Genomic DNA, 15,722 nt, shown 5'->3' with positions numbered 1-15,722 from the left:
AATGAAGAAGTTATACTAAAAATGTCTATAGTAAATCAAAAGACTCGACTTACAAGGTATTCCATCAATATCCTCAAATCCATTCTGTGTTACATCATTAGATACTCCATTTTCTACAAATTTGCTTTTGTTTGTATCAGCCATAATACGGCCACGCAGGCAGTTCTTACAGCTGTGTGGTCCCATGTAACCAGCAGATTTTTTTGATTAAGGACACAACACTGGGAAAGAACTCTGTCTGGATTACAGGTGTGTCTGAAACATTCACATGCAAATTTTGGTACATCCAGCATGCAAAACAGGACTTTTTTTTTCTTTTTGAAAACAACACATACGAAATGAACTCAGATAGTGTGTCCTATGAAATGAACATTAGGTATGGTAATGATCTAGAACAGGGACAACACCATTACTTACGTGTTTTGAGAATCAATGTTGGTAGCACTTGCGATGAGCTGCAATGAGGAAACAAAGGGGTGGGTCATCTGTTGGATATAAGCATCCAATAGGAGGGCAGAAAGGAGACGACATGTTTGATAGCGATGAGATGAAGCAATTGTGTGAAATTCTGACATGAATATAACCACAAAAATCTGAAAAACATTGTAAACATAATCCCAAAAGTTCACAGGATATTCGCCATAACAAATAAAATTACTTAGTGGACAAAATTACAATACAAATAATACAAAGTATTCATTGTCTTTGCCAGCTCACAATCAACCTATGACCTTAGAAGCTAACCCAGATTTCAGACTACACCACTGATAAGCTTGTCACAAAAACCATCCACCCAAAATATAGTTTGTCACATTGCATTCATTAGCTTCACAAATTAACAATCACAGTATCATATTCCAAACTACCCTAAACCTCAGGCAACATACAGGTCAGCTGGCTATTGCACAACTTTAATTCCAATACAGTAGGAAACAAAAATGTTGAAGCTCTCTGGTGGCAATTTAAGACAACCGCCCATAATATAATGTACCCACAAATAATTAACATCCAATGGTTACAAATTCAGTACCAAAATACAATGTCCAGTCACATTAATGTCATCACCTTGAAAAAGTCTTTTGCAACACAAGATGTGCAGAAAGAGTGCCAATGAGGTTCTGCAAGGTATCGACTGGGATGTGGAGCCATGTTGACTCAAGTGCTGTACCCAGCTGCGCTAGGTACCTCAGTTGAAAATCCAGTCAAGATGGTCCCACACATTTTAGATTGGGTTTAAATTCAGGAAGTCTGGGGCCAGGTGAGTATAGTAAACCCACCCTGGAGCTCTTCAAGTCATGCACGTACTTTGTAAGCTGTGAGCCTCATCGCACTGCTGGTAGATGCCATCACGCTGAAGGAATACAGAGTGTGTATGAGTTGACATGCTGGCCCCTCGCCCCCCAAGGGATAGATGCATACTTTGTTGTTCCGTTGTGCCTTCCAGAAAGATGAAATCACCCAGGGAATGCCGCAAAAACATTCCCCAGACCATAACACTCCCTCCTGGCTGCAGAGCGTTTGGTTTCATGCCATACACATCAACAGCTATCTGTCTGATGTAGCATAAAATGTGATGCATCTGAAAAGGCCACCTATCACCACTCAGTGGAGGTCCATAGAAACAGACGCTGAACCACCATTGAGGAGGTCGTTTGCTCAAAAATAGTTGCACATCTTCACATGTACACATCTCCGCAGCTGTCATTCACCTCTGTCAGCTTTGGCCTGTGGTGCACTATGACGGCCTTGGTGCTGGTTTCGGATAGCGTCATTTTGTCCTGCGCAGTATGCTTTAACCACAGTGGCATGCAGACAGTTTACAAACTTAGCTGTTTCGGAAAGGTTTCCACCATTGGCCCAAAACCCAATGACTTTCCTCGTCTGGGCTTCAGGTACATCACTGCATTTCTGCATTATGGCAATGACTGCACTGTTTTCTGCATCCATGTGACACAGTTTATATACCCTCCACAGCTAGTGCCGTCACCTGCCATCTGTGAGTGGTTATCGCACGCTGATGTCAATCATAGGTGGTTGCCATATTTATGCGACTGGATTGTGTACACTGTCTCTTTCCTTGGTCCCTCACTGGATACTAAAAATTATTCTTGCACTTCTAATGGGTAAACAATAATGTCAACCCATGTACAGTAGAGAAGAAGTGTCCTTATTCTTGACGTTAGCCTCAGAATTTCAGAAGTTGAACCAGCTAGAATCAGTACACTTGCATAAACTACAACAGTCTAAGAACACAAGTATTTGTTTCACTCCATGACTGGTTTCAAACATAATGATCATCTTCAGATTGATCTAAAAGGAATGTGCATATTTATGACTGCTAGCATTATGACAAGTTATACCCATAAAAAGTAGTGGTGAGCCTATTGTGACTGTGGCTTTTTTCATGTTCTGAGAAACTGCTTTCAATTTACTTTAATGTGTACTGCATATGTTGCACACACCTATTTGAGAGCTAGCATTTATAATTTGAACTAACATTTCACTGTGCATCCATTTTTAAGATCTAGCTCTTTTTTAATGGCATTTTTACTTATCCAATTTTGGTTCATGCATAATGTTAAAGATCACATTCCTGAGTCTGTAGCATTCACTGTATGCAGTGCTTATTGTTAACTCTGGATTGCTGTTATCTTCAAAGTGACTGTGTCACCTCTCATCAATATAACTGTTAATAAATATCAGTTAGGCCTATGTCTCAAAGAAAATTTGTAGCTTTCATTTGGGGCACACCTGAAGTTACTTCCAAATCTGTCAATGACTCACCAGCCAAGGTAATATACAGCACCCTCCCTACCTAGAACACCTCAATCCATTCACAAATTTCATTTGATACCCAATATGGTTGCACTTTTATTAACGTCGCTAGTGTGGAACTGAGACAACTGCTTACTGGGGATCAATAAATGCTGTATCTACCCAACTGCCTTGATCCATGGTGTACAGGACATCTTGTGTGGTAAGTGCAAACCGAGTTTCGAATGAACATTGTTTTCGGTATCACATCACATCTGAGTTAAGAGTATGTTCTATGATTCTGGAACAGACAAATGTTAATAACATTGGATTATAGTTTTGTGGTTCACTTCTGTTGCCCTTATTGTAGTTAGCTATGATATGCATTTTCTTCTACTAGCCACAGCTGACACCCCACATCCTTTTTTTATCAAAAAATAATAATGTCTATGGTATATTATGTGACTCGTGTGCACAGAAATGGAAAACAAACTGTCCTAAGCTGGCACGACATCAATTTACTGGGTTCCTCAAATTACTCCCAAAGTATCTCAGTCTTAAAATGAGAATACTGTTAAAATTAATCGCCGTTGGATTAGAATTTGGCCTTAAATTTCATCGCGAAGAGTGCATGAAAAATTACATTTAATATTAACAGCTTTGGTTCAAATGCACTATCCTGATGAATAACAAATTTCAGTGGGAGGAAAACTTCACACCATAACAACATACTTGTTAGTCCAGACTGCATACTTTCATCAGACTGCATAAATGACAGAAACTGAACACATGCAATGCATCTGAGACACATTTGCTTCTTTTCCAAACAATCAACCCTATCAACTTCAAGCCAAAGAAAAACCTATAGAGACTTGGCCATCCTTCACAGTGACCAGAGACTACTATCAACACTGAAATAGGCTGCAGTCTTCAGGTGACATACTATGGAAGCAAGTCTGTAGTGTCAAAATCCAAAAACTGTATTACAAGAAACTTGTTTAATAATCTTATCTAGCATTAGATGTCAGCTAGCACATAAAGGTGTGGGATGAATGAGATTCCCAAAAGTAAGTAAAGGTATAGGATAATCATAAAGCTGAACCTTCCTGGTATATTAAAATTGTGTGTAGGGCCAAGACTTGAAAATACTGTAACCATTCCACTTGTCAGTAATTGGCAAAGGTCTCATGTTCAAGTTCCTGTTGGGCATGCATTTCTAATTTTTCAAGAAGTTTCAAATCAGTGCACAATCTGTTGCAGAGTGGAAGATCATTCTTGAACCATAAAACTGTGAAGTGGTAAGAAACATGTTTACTTAGCTATTCTTTATTTCCCCTACTTTTGTGTCTCCCATTTTAGAGTGGGTAGGGGTTTGGGAGAGGGGGGGAGTGGGGGTTGAAGAGGAATATGATGGGTAGACAGGGTTTTGGACACTGACTGGGTATGGTTCAAAAGGCTCTGAGCACTATGGGACTTAACATCTATGGTCATCAGTCCCATAGAACTTAGAACTACTTAAACCTAACTAACCTAAGGACATCACACAACACCCAGTCACCACGAGGCAGAGAAAATCCCTGACCCCGCCGGGAATCGAACCCGGGCATGGGAAGCGAGAACGCTACCGCACGACCACGAGCTGCGGACGACTGGGTATGGATACCCATCAATGGCAAGAGGCAGTTTAGTTAGGAACTGACAGCATCTGGAACTAGAGTGGAGAGGAAAAATGAGCTCCCATATACACACACGAACTTGGCAGTTTGTGCAGGCATGAAGAAAGAGAATGAATATTTTGGAACCATAAAGATGTGCAATGGTAAGGAACACATTTATTTAGCCATATTTGCCCCCCCCCCCCTCTTTTGTATATGCCATGTAAGGGTGAGACTGGGGTTGGGGAAGGAGGAGGAGTGTGATGCGCAAACAAAGAGTTTTGGACACTGAGTGGATAGCAGCAGTGCTTGATTTGTGATGGTCCGCATCACTGATTTCGAGATGTGAAATGACAGTAATTTTGCTGTGGTTGAAGTAATGTAAAGCAAATGCATTCATACTTTTAAAATGCATATAAAAGTGCTAAAATAACATTTTAATAAGTCCAAATTTAAAAAAAACACCCCCTGGAAGGTCACAGTACCAGAAGCTCTTCTTTTTTTACAAATCAAGTACTGTGTAGAGGTACGCATTAATGGCGGGAGGCAGTTTGATTAGGAATTGATTGTAACTGGATTGGGAGTGGAGAGGAAAGACTGAACTTCAATGTACGCACCGTAACTTGGCACTCTGTGCAAGTGTGAGTGGAAGTCTGGAGGAATATGTAGGCCTAGACTCCATTTTGTTTGCTCCCTACAAAACGAATTTGAAAGTGTACCAATGAACAGGAAAACTCTACATTCAGTCAAGAATGGAGTTTCCACTCAATTCTTTATCATGCACATATCATTGGGTAGTTAATTATGAAATTAAATTTGTTACACATTGATAAGTTGACCAAACAATAGAAACAAGTGTATACATCAAAATGTTCATAACCATTGATTAATATACGTTTTGCATTCCCTAACAAATCCACTAACTACATATCTTTGAATATAAAGTTGACTGGCACCACAAAATGGCATGAAAAACCCGCCCGTCTCAATCAGTATCGTGAAAAGTGGTTCTCAATCTTCCTATTACCCACCAATGACACAGACCCCATAACTTTGATTTTACTAATGCTTGTAAATACTGGAACCTTCAAACGTGTCAAATTAATTACGCCGACAGAAGAAACCAAACGAATGACAACTGCCAAAAAATTAGTACATGAAGTAATCTGAGTCAGAATTCTATCTGCAATGCCGAGAAATTCGTAGGATATAAAAGATTTATTTTACAGATTCGTTAGAGCATCGTGTCTCAAAAATGTAAGGCATAAACCATAACTGAAATTCCACGCTCACCAATTCCGAAGACAAGTTTTATCACCTCGCGTTCATCTGTAGGCCAACTGGAATTACGAATGTCCGGCAAAAGACCGATAAATTTAACAGACTGCATCCCGCCTCAGAATGATTAGCAACAACTATAGATTTATGTAATATATCTGCCTTGACCCTTGCCCACCCATACATTGCACATACATGTTAGGTGCAAGGGGCAATATTCCTTTCCAAAACAAATGATGAAACATGCGCGTTCAGATGCATTACGTTTCATTACGTAAGAAATTTTTGTTAACAAGACTGTTGAACAGTCACGTACCTATTTTATCGCCTTTCATCTCTGTGATACAGCACATAAACAAACTATCTGAAGACAAGATTACGACACACGCCATTGCTCTTTTGTCATTCTCCCTCCAACCCATCAGGCGCTCGCCATTAATGCCCCTTTGCGACACAATAGCGAAGTCAAAACATGCGGTGATTGTTACCACGAACAACAAGCTGCAGACTTCAAAATATAATATACTGAAAGTCAAGTTAAAGATGGTGTTGATATTAGATTATGTAGAGTAAGGCAATTATCTTTTCTACTTGTGTCCGCAAAAACCTATAATGACTATTGATGTCAAAATTTATCATCCTGTGCCATTTCTGAATCTGTGGCTAGAATTTATTATTTAGAACTTCCTGTACATCAATGTTTTGACTGGGTAGAATTGTTTGTCAACTATCAACGCTCTATCGACTGGGATGTAATTTGAGATCAGCTCTGACACAACGAAAATTGATTTTATGGATACATGATGAATTTCGCAAAACTTCAGAATTTATAAAGTACAGTCATAGGAAACGTTACTGCATCATTATATAGGTTTCGTATTTTTATTTGGAACAACTTTATTGATCTTCGAGTCATTTATGTCGTATAATCTAAACAACATATTGATAATACAGTAGGATATATTCGGGACTAAGGTCATCGCGTCCTGTGCTCCCAGATTCTATTTTCCAATCTGTCTCGCCAACAGCGCTCTGGCACAAAATCGTGTATACACAGAATCCATGTGCCGAAATTTAGCGCGCATGCGCAAATTCTGCGGGTCTGCCATATTGAAACTGTGTTAACAGCTGAGTCTGAAGTCAAAGGTGAATAGATACGGATTACACATTAGATTAAAGCCCGGTCCACACGCAACGATCTGTCTGCACAGACATCGGCGCAGGTGTCTGTACATGCAAAAGATCGCTGCAAGTGTGGTGTCAGGTGTGTTCACACGACACAAACCCCAATCTACTACTCGCCCGCCATCTGTCGGTGTAGAAAAGAAATATCAGTGCCAAGCGACTACGCTCCCCGTAAACGTGAAAAATTTATTTCAGTTATTTTGAAATATAGAAATGGAGGAAGTTCTGTTGTGGTCTGTGTTCGCAACTTGTGTTGCAAAAAACATTCAGACCAACCGCAGGAAACAGAGAAAGCGGTCAAAATGGTGTAGACAGTGGCTGCGAAAGCAGTTTTCTCACGTAATTTTACTGCGAGAGTTGCAGGGCGAATTTAACGACTGGCGAAATTATTTGCTGATGGATGTCGATACTTATAATTATCTCTTAAAGCTTGTAACCTCTCATATTATGAGAAAAAATGCTTGTATGAGAAGGGCAATTTATCCTCTTGAACGGCTGGCGGTAACATTAATATTCCTAGCAACAGGAAGGAGCTACACGGATTTGGAATTTTCAACTGCAATATCGAAACAAGCGTTGAGTGAAATAATACCCAACACATGTGAAGCTAATTACGCTGTCCTGAAGGATGAGTTCATGAAGGCAAGTCAAGTAAATTAAGTCTGTAAAGTTACAGATAATATTTTTGGTGTTGTAGACGTGTTTGAAACACAGTAGGCCTATATTATTAGAGATTATATACCTACATGGCCAATGAGCTATGGTTTACTTTGTTTCTGAGTAGGCATTTTCAGTTCGCTACTGTGTAGAAGCAACCTGTTACAAACTTTTGTTCCAGGCTACAAACCAGTTCGCAACGAATTTACTTTTTTATTACTGTTTCTTTGTTTGCCGAGGCGTCAACTGCCCGCAATTTTTCAATTACAGCGTTGTATGCTGCTGTCTTTTTGTCTCGGTCACTATATTCTTTACTTTCAATCTTCCACAAACATGGGTGGTTTCTATATATTTCAATGAATTCACTTACAAACTCTCGAGAACACTGAGAGTATCAGCCATTTTAATGCCCTGTGCGCACAAACACTAGACTGAGCAAACAGCTGTTTCGCGCCAGATTTGCGGCGATCTCCTGTCCACACGCTCCAACTTGTCTGCGCAGATGTGGTTTGAACCCACAGATTTGAGAGGTTTCGCTCAAACCTCCAACTCCAACTTCCAGGTTTGCACACACCTCAGGTTGGTGCAAATCTTCTGTCCACACGCAACGATCTGTCTGCGCAGAAGTGTTGTGCGCAGACATTTGCGCAGACAGATCGTTGCGTGTGGACGGGCCTTAATACTTGGTCCATAGATCATGATTATGACACTTCATAATGACGTAGAACGTGTCAGTTTAACAACAGGGTCTTGGCATGCCATAATTCAAGATTTTTTAATAAGTTGCAAGATGACTGATTTGAATCTAAAAATTCATCTATTGGGTAGAAGGAGTTGCTATTCGGAAATTATTTTAATTTGTTTTTAAATGTTCGTTAGTTATCTGTCAGACTTTGCTGCTATTTGATTAGTGACCAAACATTTTTGTGGCAGCATAATTCGCCTCTTTCTGTGCAATAGTAAGATTTAACCCAAAATACTTACAATCAGACTTTCACCTCGTGTTGCATATGGCTATTGCTTTTCAATTGGGATGGGTTATTAACAACAAATTTCATAACTGAATATATATATATATATATATATATATATATATATATATATATATATATATATATATAAACCTACTGTGAATATCCCTAGTTCCTTAAATAAATGTCTGCAAGAGCTCAAGCTATTATTCTGATTACATACTTTTGTGCAATGAATACTTTTTTCTTAATAATGAATTACCCCAAAATGTCGTACAAAAGCAGAGAATGAAAATAAGCATTGTAACCTAATTTGCTTACATGTTTATCACCAAAATTTGCAACAATCCTAGTAGCATAAATAGCAGGACTCAAAGATTTCAACAAATCATCAATCCGTTTCTTCCAGTTCAATCTCTCAGAAATGGTTAAACCCAAAAAGTTGGAATATGCTGCCTCAGTTACGGACTTCTGTTCACTCTGTATTTACCATTTGTGTTGTGCTATTTATTGTACAGAACTGTATATATTGTGTTATACAAAAATTTGATGAGAGTCAATTTGCAGAGAACCACTTAATAAATTTCTGAAATATATTATTTTCAATTTCCTCAGATAATTCTTGTTTTTTGGCTGTGATTACATTACTTTTATTATTGGTAAAAGTAACTAGTTTTGCATCTTCATGAATATAGGGTGGCAATTCATTAATATATATTCAGAACAATTTGGGACCCAAGACTGAATCCTGTATGACATCATTCTTGATACCTCCCTAGTTAGAGCACTCTGCTGATTTTTGCAGACTTTCTGTACTGTTAATTTCAACCTTCTGCATGCTTCCAATTAAATATAATTAAATCATTCGGCACTGCCCCACTCATGCCACAATACCTAAACTTACCTAGAAAAATTCCATGATTCACACAATCAAAAGCCTTTCAGAAATCACAGGAAATCCCTACTGGTGTAGTTCGGTTATTCAGAGTATTTAATATTTTATCAGTGAAAGCATAAAATGCATTTTCTGTTGAAAATACTTTCTGAAAACCAAATTGGCATTCTAGTAGTACTTAATTTTTACAAATATGTGAATGCATTGCTTTTTCAATAATTTTTGGACAAAGCTGTGGCATTGGATGGTAGTTGTTGACATCAAACCTACCCCCCTCTTTATTATGGAATGATTTAACAATAGTACATTTCAATCTATCAGGAAAAATACCCTGTTTCAGTGAGCTATTACATATGTCTCTGTGAATCCTACATATCTGTTGGGAACAAGGTTTTATTACTTTGTTGGAGATGCCATCAGTTCAATTCATTCTTTTACTATTGAGTGAGTTTATTATTTTCCTAACTTCAGAAAGAGAGGTGGTAGAATTTCAGTTTTATCAAATTGCAGGGATTCGCCTCTTCCATATATAGATTTGACTTTTGCAATGAGCACCTGGATCCTATTTTCTCTACAACACTTAAAAAATGATTATTAAAAATATTTTCAACATCTGTTAATAAAATTTTCATTCAGTTTGATGGTAATACAGTCTTCCTGCGCTCTTTGATGCTCTGTTTCCCTTTCAACAATATTCACAATTGTCTTAATTTTATTATCAGGATTGCTAACCTCAGATGTAAAAACGTACTCCTGGATTTTTTAATAACTTTTCCTAATATAATACAGTAGTTTTTATAATATTTGGCTGTTTCTGTGTCATTGCTCTTTCTTGCTGTTAGATGCATTTCATTTTCTGATAGCTAGACATTTTTATCTCTTTAGTAATAGTACAGTAGTTTTTATAATATTTGACTGTTTCTTTGTCATCACTCTTTTTTACTGTTAGATATCATTTTCTGGTTGCAAGATATTTATTCCTTTAGCAAGCCATGGTTTTTACATGGTTTCTTACAATTACATTTCACTGTTTTCTTAAAAAATTATTTACAAATATACTCATATAAGTATCATGTAATAATATAATATTTTAATTATGTAAGGTAACTGCTGCAATCTACATTTGCAATCGTTAAATCATTACTTGAACCCTCCCCTTTGGAGCAATGTTTTGCATTACTGTGTGGAGCCATGTCATGTACTGTAATTAGCAGTGCATCATGGTCAGAAAGTCCATTCTTAACAGTGCTACTGTGTATTTGATTAAATTTATCTTGGACTATGAAAATATTTTCTATTGGTGTGCTACTTTCCTGTATTACCTGAGTATGAAAATCAATAACTGATGTCAAATTGAAAGGATTTACTAATACTCCAAGCTCATTCTTCCTATCAGACTATACACTGAAATCCCCACAAATTATAATTTGTTTCCCTCTGTCTGAAACAGTTTGGAATTTCCCCAAGGGCACGGATACATAATTACAAGTATAAAATTACCAGTATGTAGTTTAAGCTTTCATGCTTCTATGTGTTTCTCTACCAATTTTTTTTAAATTTTTCACACTATGATAACTTTTAATATACATGGCAACTCTCCTTTCTCCATTTTGTCTCTGCTTACATGTGCTGAAAGCTCACACCCACTTATATTTACCTTTTCCATATCTGTGACTATATGATGTTCAGACAGACATTGTACACCTAGTGCATTCTCTGTTTCTTATCTCCTAAACAAACAAGAAATTCATCTATTTGTTTTTTAATCACTTAATATGCTGATGCAATACACTAATATTATTTTTCATTGTACTTTTGTAAGACTCTTCTGATATTTTAAGATCTTTAATACCTTCCAGTTTGAGCTTCTCATTGTGCTTGATTCTTTTCGCTGTTGTATGACTGGAAAAAATAATGAGTTTTTTATTTTGTTTATTTTATTAACTGCACATTTCTACTACTGGGCTTAACTAAAAGTAAACTACTGTTCAATGTACTGTCAAAGTTAGAAATACATAATGAGCAGTAGTAAGAGAAAAGACCACACAGGAAAGTAATGAGCAGTTCCCATGAAGCAGCTCATAATAGTACATGAGAAAAATGAGCTTTATGATTTTCTTGCTGTAAACAATAAAAGATCACTAAACTGTAAAAAAAAAAAAAAATACTGTATGTCAATGAAGCAAAGCTACATCACCCCCTAGAATTTGTTTTTCTTCAGAGGTTATCCTTTTCCCTTAAGAAATTGAAAATGACTTGCTACACATTTGTGAATTTCTTTGCTAATGTATATAATACCTCTCATTCGACTCTAAGTAAATAAAATGGAGCAAAAAATTGTATTCCTTTGCATCTTACAGTTCCATATCACAGCTCGACCAAGAACTGTTTGTCTTCTCGATATTGGTCTCAGTTACTGTGATACTTAATGTCCTAGTCCTCTGCAGCATAAAATTACAAGGGTCTGCAGTGAAAAATGTAATGCCCAGCTACTTTACATTTAGGTCATTTAAGCCAATACATTGCTGTGTACTAAATGTCGTTAATATATCCAAATGCTTTTTGAAGTTAGGAAGAAAACCACATCTCACTACAGTATGGAGAAAATAGAAGTTAAATTGTTTTATTTGTACACACTGTCTCATGGTGCCACATGCAATCAGGCGTGCAGCTAAGATGCTGATAGTTTGTGCACGTAGATGCTCGTTTCTCAAATTTGTGATGCAGTGTATATTTGTATTTACTGTTGGTAGAAAATAATGAAGAAGACATCCACTGAAGATGCTTCATAAGTAAAAGAAGCAAAACATAAATGGCAATAAACAAACTGCCTTCAATTAGTTGCCTAGACAGAACATACCTTTGTGAGTTTTGAAGCAACTAAGGAACGACAGAGTAGATAAAAATGCTAAAATATTTGTATAAATTAAATTTTAATGCAGCCCACTCTCTTAATTTAAAGTAATACCTATGTTAATTCTAAATAAATTCACTGAATGTGAATATCTTGGCGCCAGCTTTGTTAATTATAGATATACTACCTATTAGTGACATAAAAATCTGTGACAGACAGAGACTCAAAGCCAGAGTTCCCTCTTGTCAAAGCAGTTGCCCTAACCACTTTAAATATCCATACTCGACAATTTATTCTGAATTAACTTCAGGTGGCTGTCAATAACCATTAATGACTGTTCATTCAAACAAAAATGTAAATAATACCTATGTGTTACTTTCAGGCTGAAAACATTAATGAAAATTCCGGCACTGATATGAACACCAAAACTCCTGCAGTGTGCCCCATAACAGCTGTTTCTGTTAAAAGTGCAGTTGGTTTATCAGCTCAAAGTATCAAAAAAGGAAATTGAGAGGTAATTAAAGTAAGTAAGAATTAAATTTCTGCAAGGAAAGAACCAATATTTAAAAACAAACTAGCATTATTGTCATCTGAAGCTAAAAGCAGTGGCAGTTCACAGCTTTCACATGTGAACAGTAATGAATTTAAAACCTTATGTGACTTGTTTTTAAGTAGGTGTTTATCACAGCTTCTTTCGTTAGCGTTTCATTTTGTAAAAGTTGTCATTTCATCAGATTAGTTCTGTTTTGTAAGATTTCCATTTTGAGCCATAGTAGTCAGCAGTTATCATTTCACATTTACTCAATTTCAGTATGCCGTCAAGCATAATGGTTTACTTCATACAAGTCAAAGGAGCTGCCTTCTGCTTTTCTTTCTGTACTACATCTGTTCTGTGGCTATGACATGTCACTTAACAACTACAGTGTCAGCTCGGGAAAACAGAAGGTGATCAAACACACTGAGATTTACCACTACATCACTGAGCTCAATATACTTATCAAGCACTTCTCGAACAGTGAACTAATGCAACATGAGTGTAAGTGATATGCAAGACGCTGTAAAAGCCCATCCACTTGCAACAATCTACGAAAATCTATAGAGCAAAAAAATGCAGCCTTTTCAGAGCTGTCCGCAGATCGTGGTCGTATGGTAGCATTCTCGCTTACCGCGCCTGGGTTCACGGGTTCGACTCCCCGCAGGGTCAGGGATTTTCTCTGCCTCATGATGACTGGGTGTTGTGTGATGTCCTTAGGTTAGTTAGGTTTAAGTAGTTCTAAGTTCTAGGGGACTGATGACCATAGATGTTAAGTCCCATAGTGCTCAGAGCCATTTGAACTTTTTTTTTTTGTTGACAGCTGAAACTATGCTGGCACTCCAATCAGCTAGCATGTAGTAATAGTATGACATCAACTGTGAAATTGTGGTTTTTATGCTGTTACTTCCATATTTCCCAGCGCAGTAGAAACAACAGGTAAACCTGCTCCAGGAAAAGCATGATGATCTTTTTCCTTGACTACAAGCGCCTCTGCTCATTGAGTTTCTGAAAAACAGCACCACAATTAATACAGAGCTCTAGGTGGGCACATGGCAAAAATTAAAGTGAACCAACAAGTCGAACACTTAGGAATGTTGACAGTTATCTCGATCTGTTGCAGGATAATGCCTACCCACTTGTTGCCAAGGTTGTTTCGCCTGCGCTGCAGAATTTTCGCCAGGACCGCTTACACATCCTCCATACAGTGAAGATCTCTTCCAGTGCGATTTCCATATTTTTGGAGAGCTGAAGGAAGACATTCATGGCTATCAATTTATTTGGGCAAAGGGGTGAACACCTGGTTAAAATTGTGGTTCCATAGCAAACCACAAACATTTTTCCATAAAGATAATGACCATCTGCTCTCAAAGTGCGATAAATATATTAACAGTTATGGTGATTACTTTTGAAATAGTAAGCAGTTTAATCACTGTCTTCCATCTGCCTCGTTTTCATTTAACTGTCTCTTATATTTGTTATTTTCCAACATTAAAAATATAAATACAGTTAACTGAAGCCTTCGATTCTGTTTTGGCGACTTACAAACAGTCACCTCCCAGTGCAAACTAGGCTTTGGGGTACGCTACAGATCAGTATGCCATCTCAATTAGGTTTTCATTTTCACATTCACTGACTTCCTAACACACAACTAACTTGTTTTTTGATCAGACGGAAATCGTAAAATCAAAGAAACTTATTCCTGACAGAGGACACTCTTATATATAAATAACATCGAATATTGCAGAACAAACATGTATTACGTTAGTAAGGAAGTCCAAGAATTTGTTACAAATGAGGAGATGAAAAAAATCTAGTAGCATGTACTGTCATGATCAGTCTCTAAAAGCCTGTCCACATGCAAAGATCTGTCTGCACAAATATTTGCACACATCACTTCTCTGCAGACAGATCGTTGCATGCGAACAGGAGATTTGTGCAGATACGAAATGTGTCCAATCCTGGGAGTTGGAGTTAGAGGTTTGAGCAAAATTGCTCAAAGCTGTGGGCACCAACCACATCTGCACAGCAAACTGTAGTGTACAAATAGGATACCGCCGTAAATCCGGATCGCAAAATGAGTTTTAGCCAGCTGTTTCATCTGTATAGTGTTTCACGTCTGCAGGTGCATAGTGCATTTTAAAATGGGGGTATAATCTATCTGCAAGCTCATGTGTGAGCGAAAAAGTCCCCTCTCTGCCTTCTATTGGTTGTTTCACAAAGTTGTACCTGCCCTCCCATGGTACATGGGCTTTAAATCAGTGGCAACGAAGTGTACAGATACACATACATTTGAGGAACATCTCCTTTTATATAAAGTGCACCACACAGAATATAAAAGATGATTACATGCTTTTGAAACACAATGTTAGAGAGTAAATTATATTGATATAAGTAGGAAGTCAGGATGTATATATCTACAACAAATAGAGAACTAAATGCCAGTTCACTAGAATGCATTTTTACCTAGTATTTCCTAAAACAGTGGTTATATTCCAACAGAATTTTGAAAACCGTATAGTTAAACTATTTTGTTGAATTTAAAGCTTATTCTTGCTACTAAGAGGTAGAAGTTTTCTTTGAATGACTTCACTGAGATGCAACAATTCTTGCTAAACAAAGAATGTTTAAAAACTAAGGAGGAATTTGTAATTTTGCGTGTTGTACTAGTCCGATTCACACCACTTTTTTGTCATGGTGTTAACCACACCTGAAAAGTATCTGTATACCTTTAGATATATAGGTTATTTAGTAAGTTATCAGCTGTCAAAAAGGTTACAGGTGTTTTGGAAGTATCAGGGATTATTTATTTTATATAAAAATGGCTTAGAGACTTTCTGTTATAGGAATGGGATAAAGACATCAGAAATTTATAAGTGTTGAACATTGCTTTTGGTGAGCCTGCTATGAGTAAAATAAGGCTTTACAAGTAGTATAAGCG

At 37.3% G+C, this 15,722-nt stretch overlaps 1 protein-coding gene across 7 annotated transcripts in view; it reads right to left on the bottom strand.

Moving 5' to 3' along the window:
• LOC124606997 (pantothenate kinase 3) overlaps positions 1 to 15,722 on the bottom strand; it is a 175,257-nt gene that overhangs the window by 78,162 nt on the left and 81,373 nt on the right. The window contains exons 1-2 of one of the 7 annotated variants that reach the window (XM_047139154.1): positions 6,004 to 6,163; positions 54 to 255 (exon numbers count right to left, since the gene is read on the bottom strand). The exons of 1 other annotated variant lie outside the window; for it this stretch is intronic. In XM_047139154.1, the coding sequence (XP_046995110.1) occupies positions 54 to 186 (133 nt within the window). In that variant the 5' untranslated portion in view covers positions 187 to 255; positions 6,004 to 6,163. Of the gene's footprint in view, positions 1 to 53; positions 256 to 417; positions 573 to 5,702; positions 5,845 to 6,003; positions 6,171 to 15,722 lie in introns of those variants that run through there. 5 more of the 7 variants (XM_047139162.1, XM_047139171.1, XM_047139145.1 and 2 more) reach the window with 5 other exon arrangements.

The sequence above is a fragment of the Schistocerca americana genome, chromosome 1 (assembly GCF_021461395.2).
Source record: "Schistocerca americana isolate TAMUIC-IGC-003095 chromosome 1, iqSchAmer2.1, whole genome shotgun sequence".
Classification (NCBI taxonomy): Eukaryota; Metazoa; Arthropoda; class Insecta; order Orthoptera; family Acrididae; genus Schistocerca; species Schistocerca americana.
The sequence above is the reverse complement of the archived record's forward strand: the minus strand, read 5'-3'. Positions and strand labels throughout refer to the sequence as shown.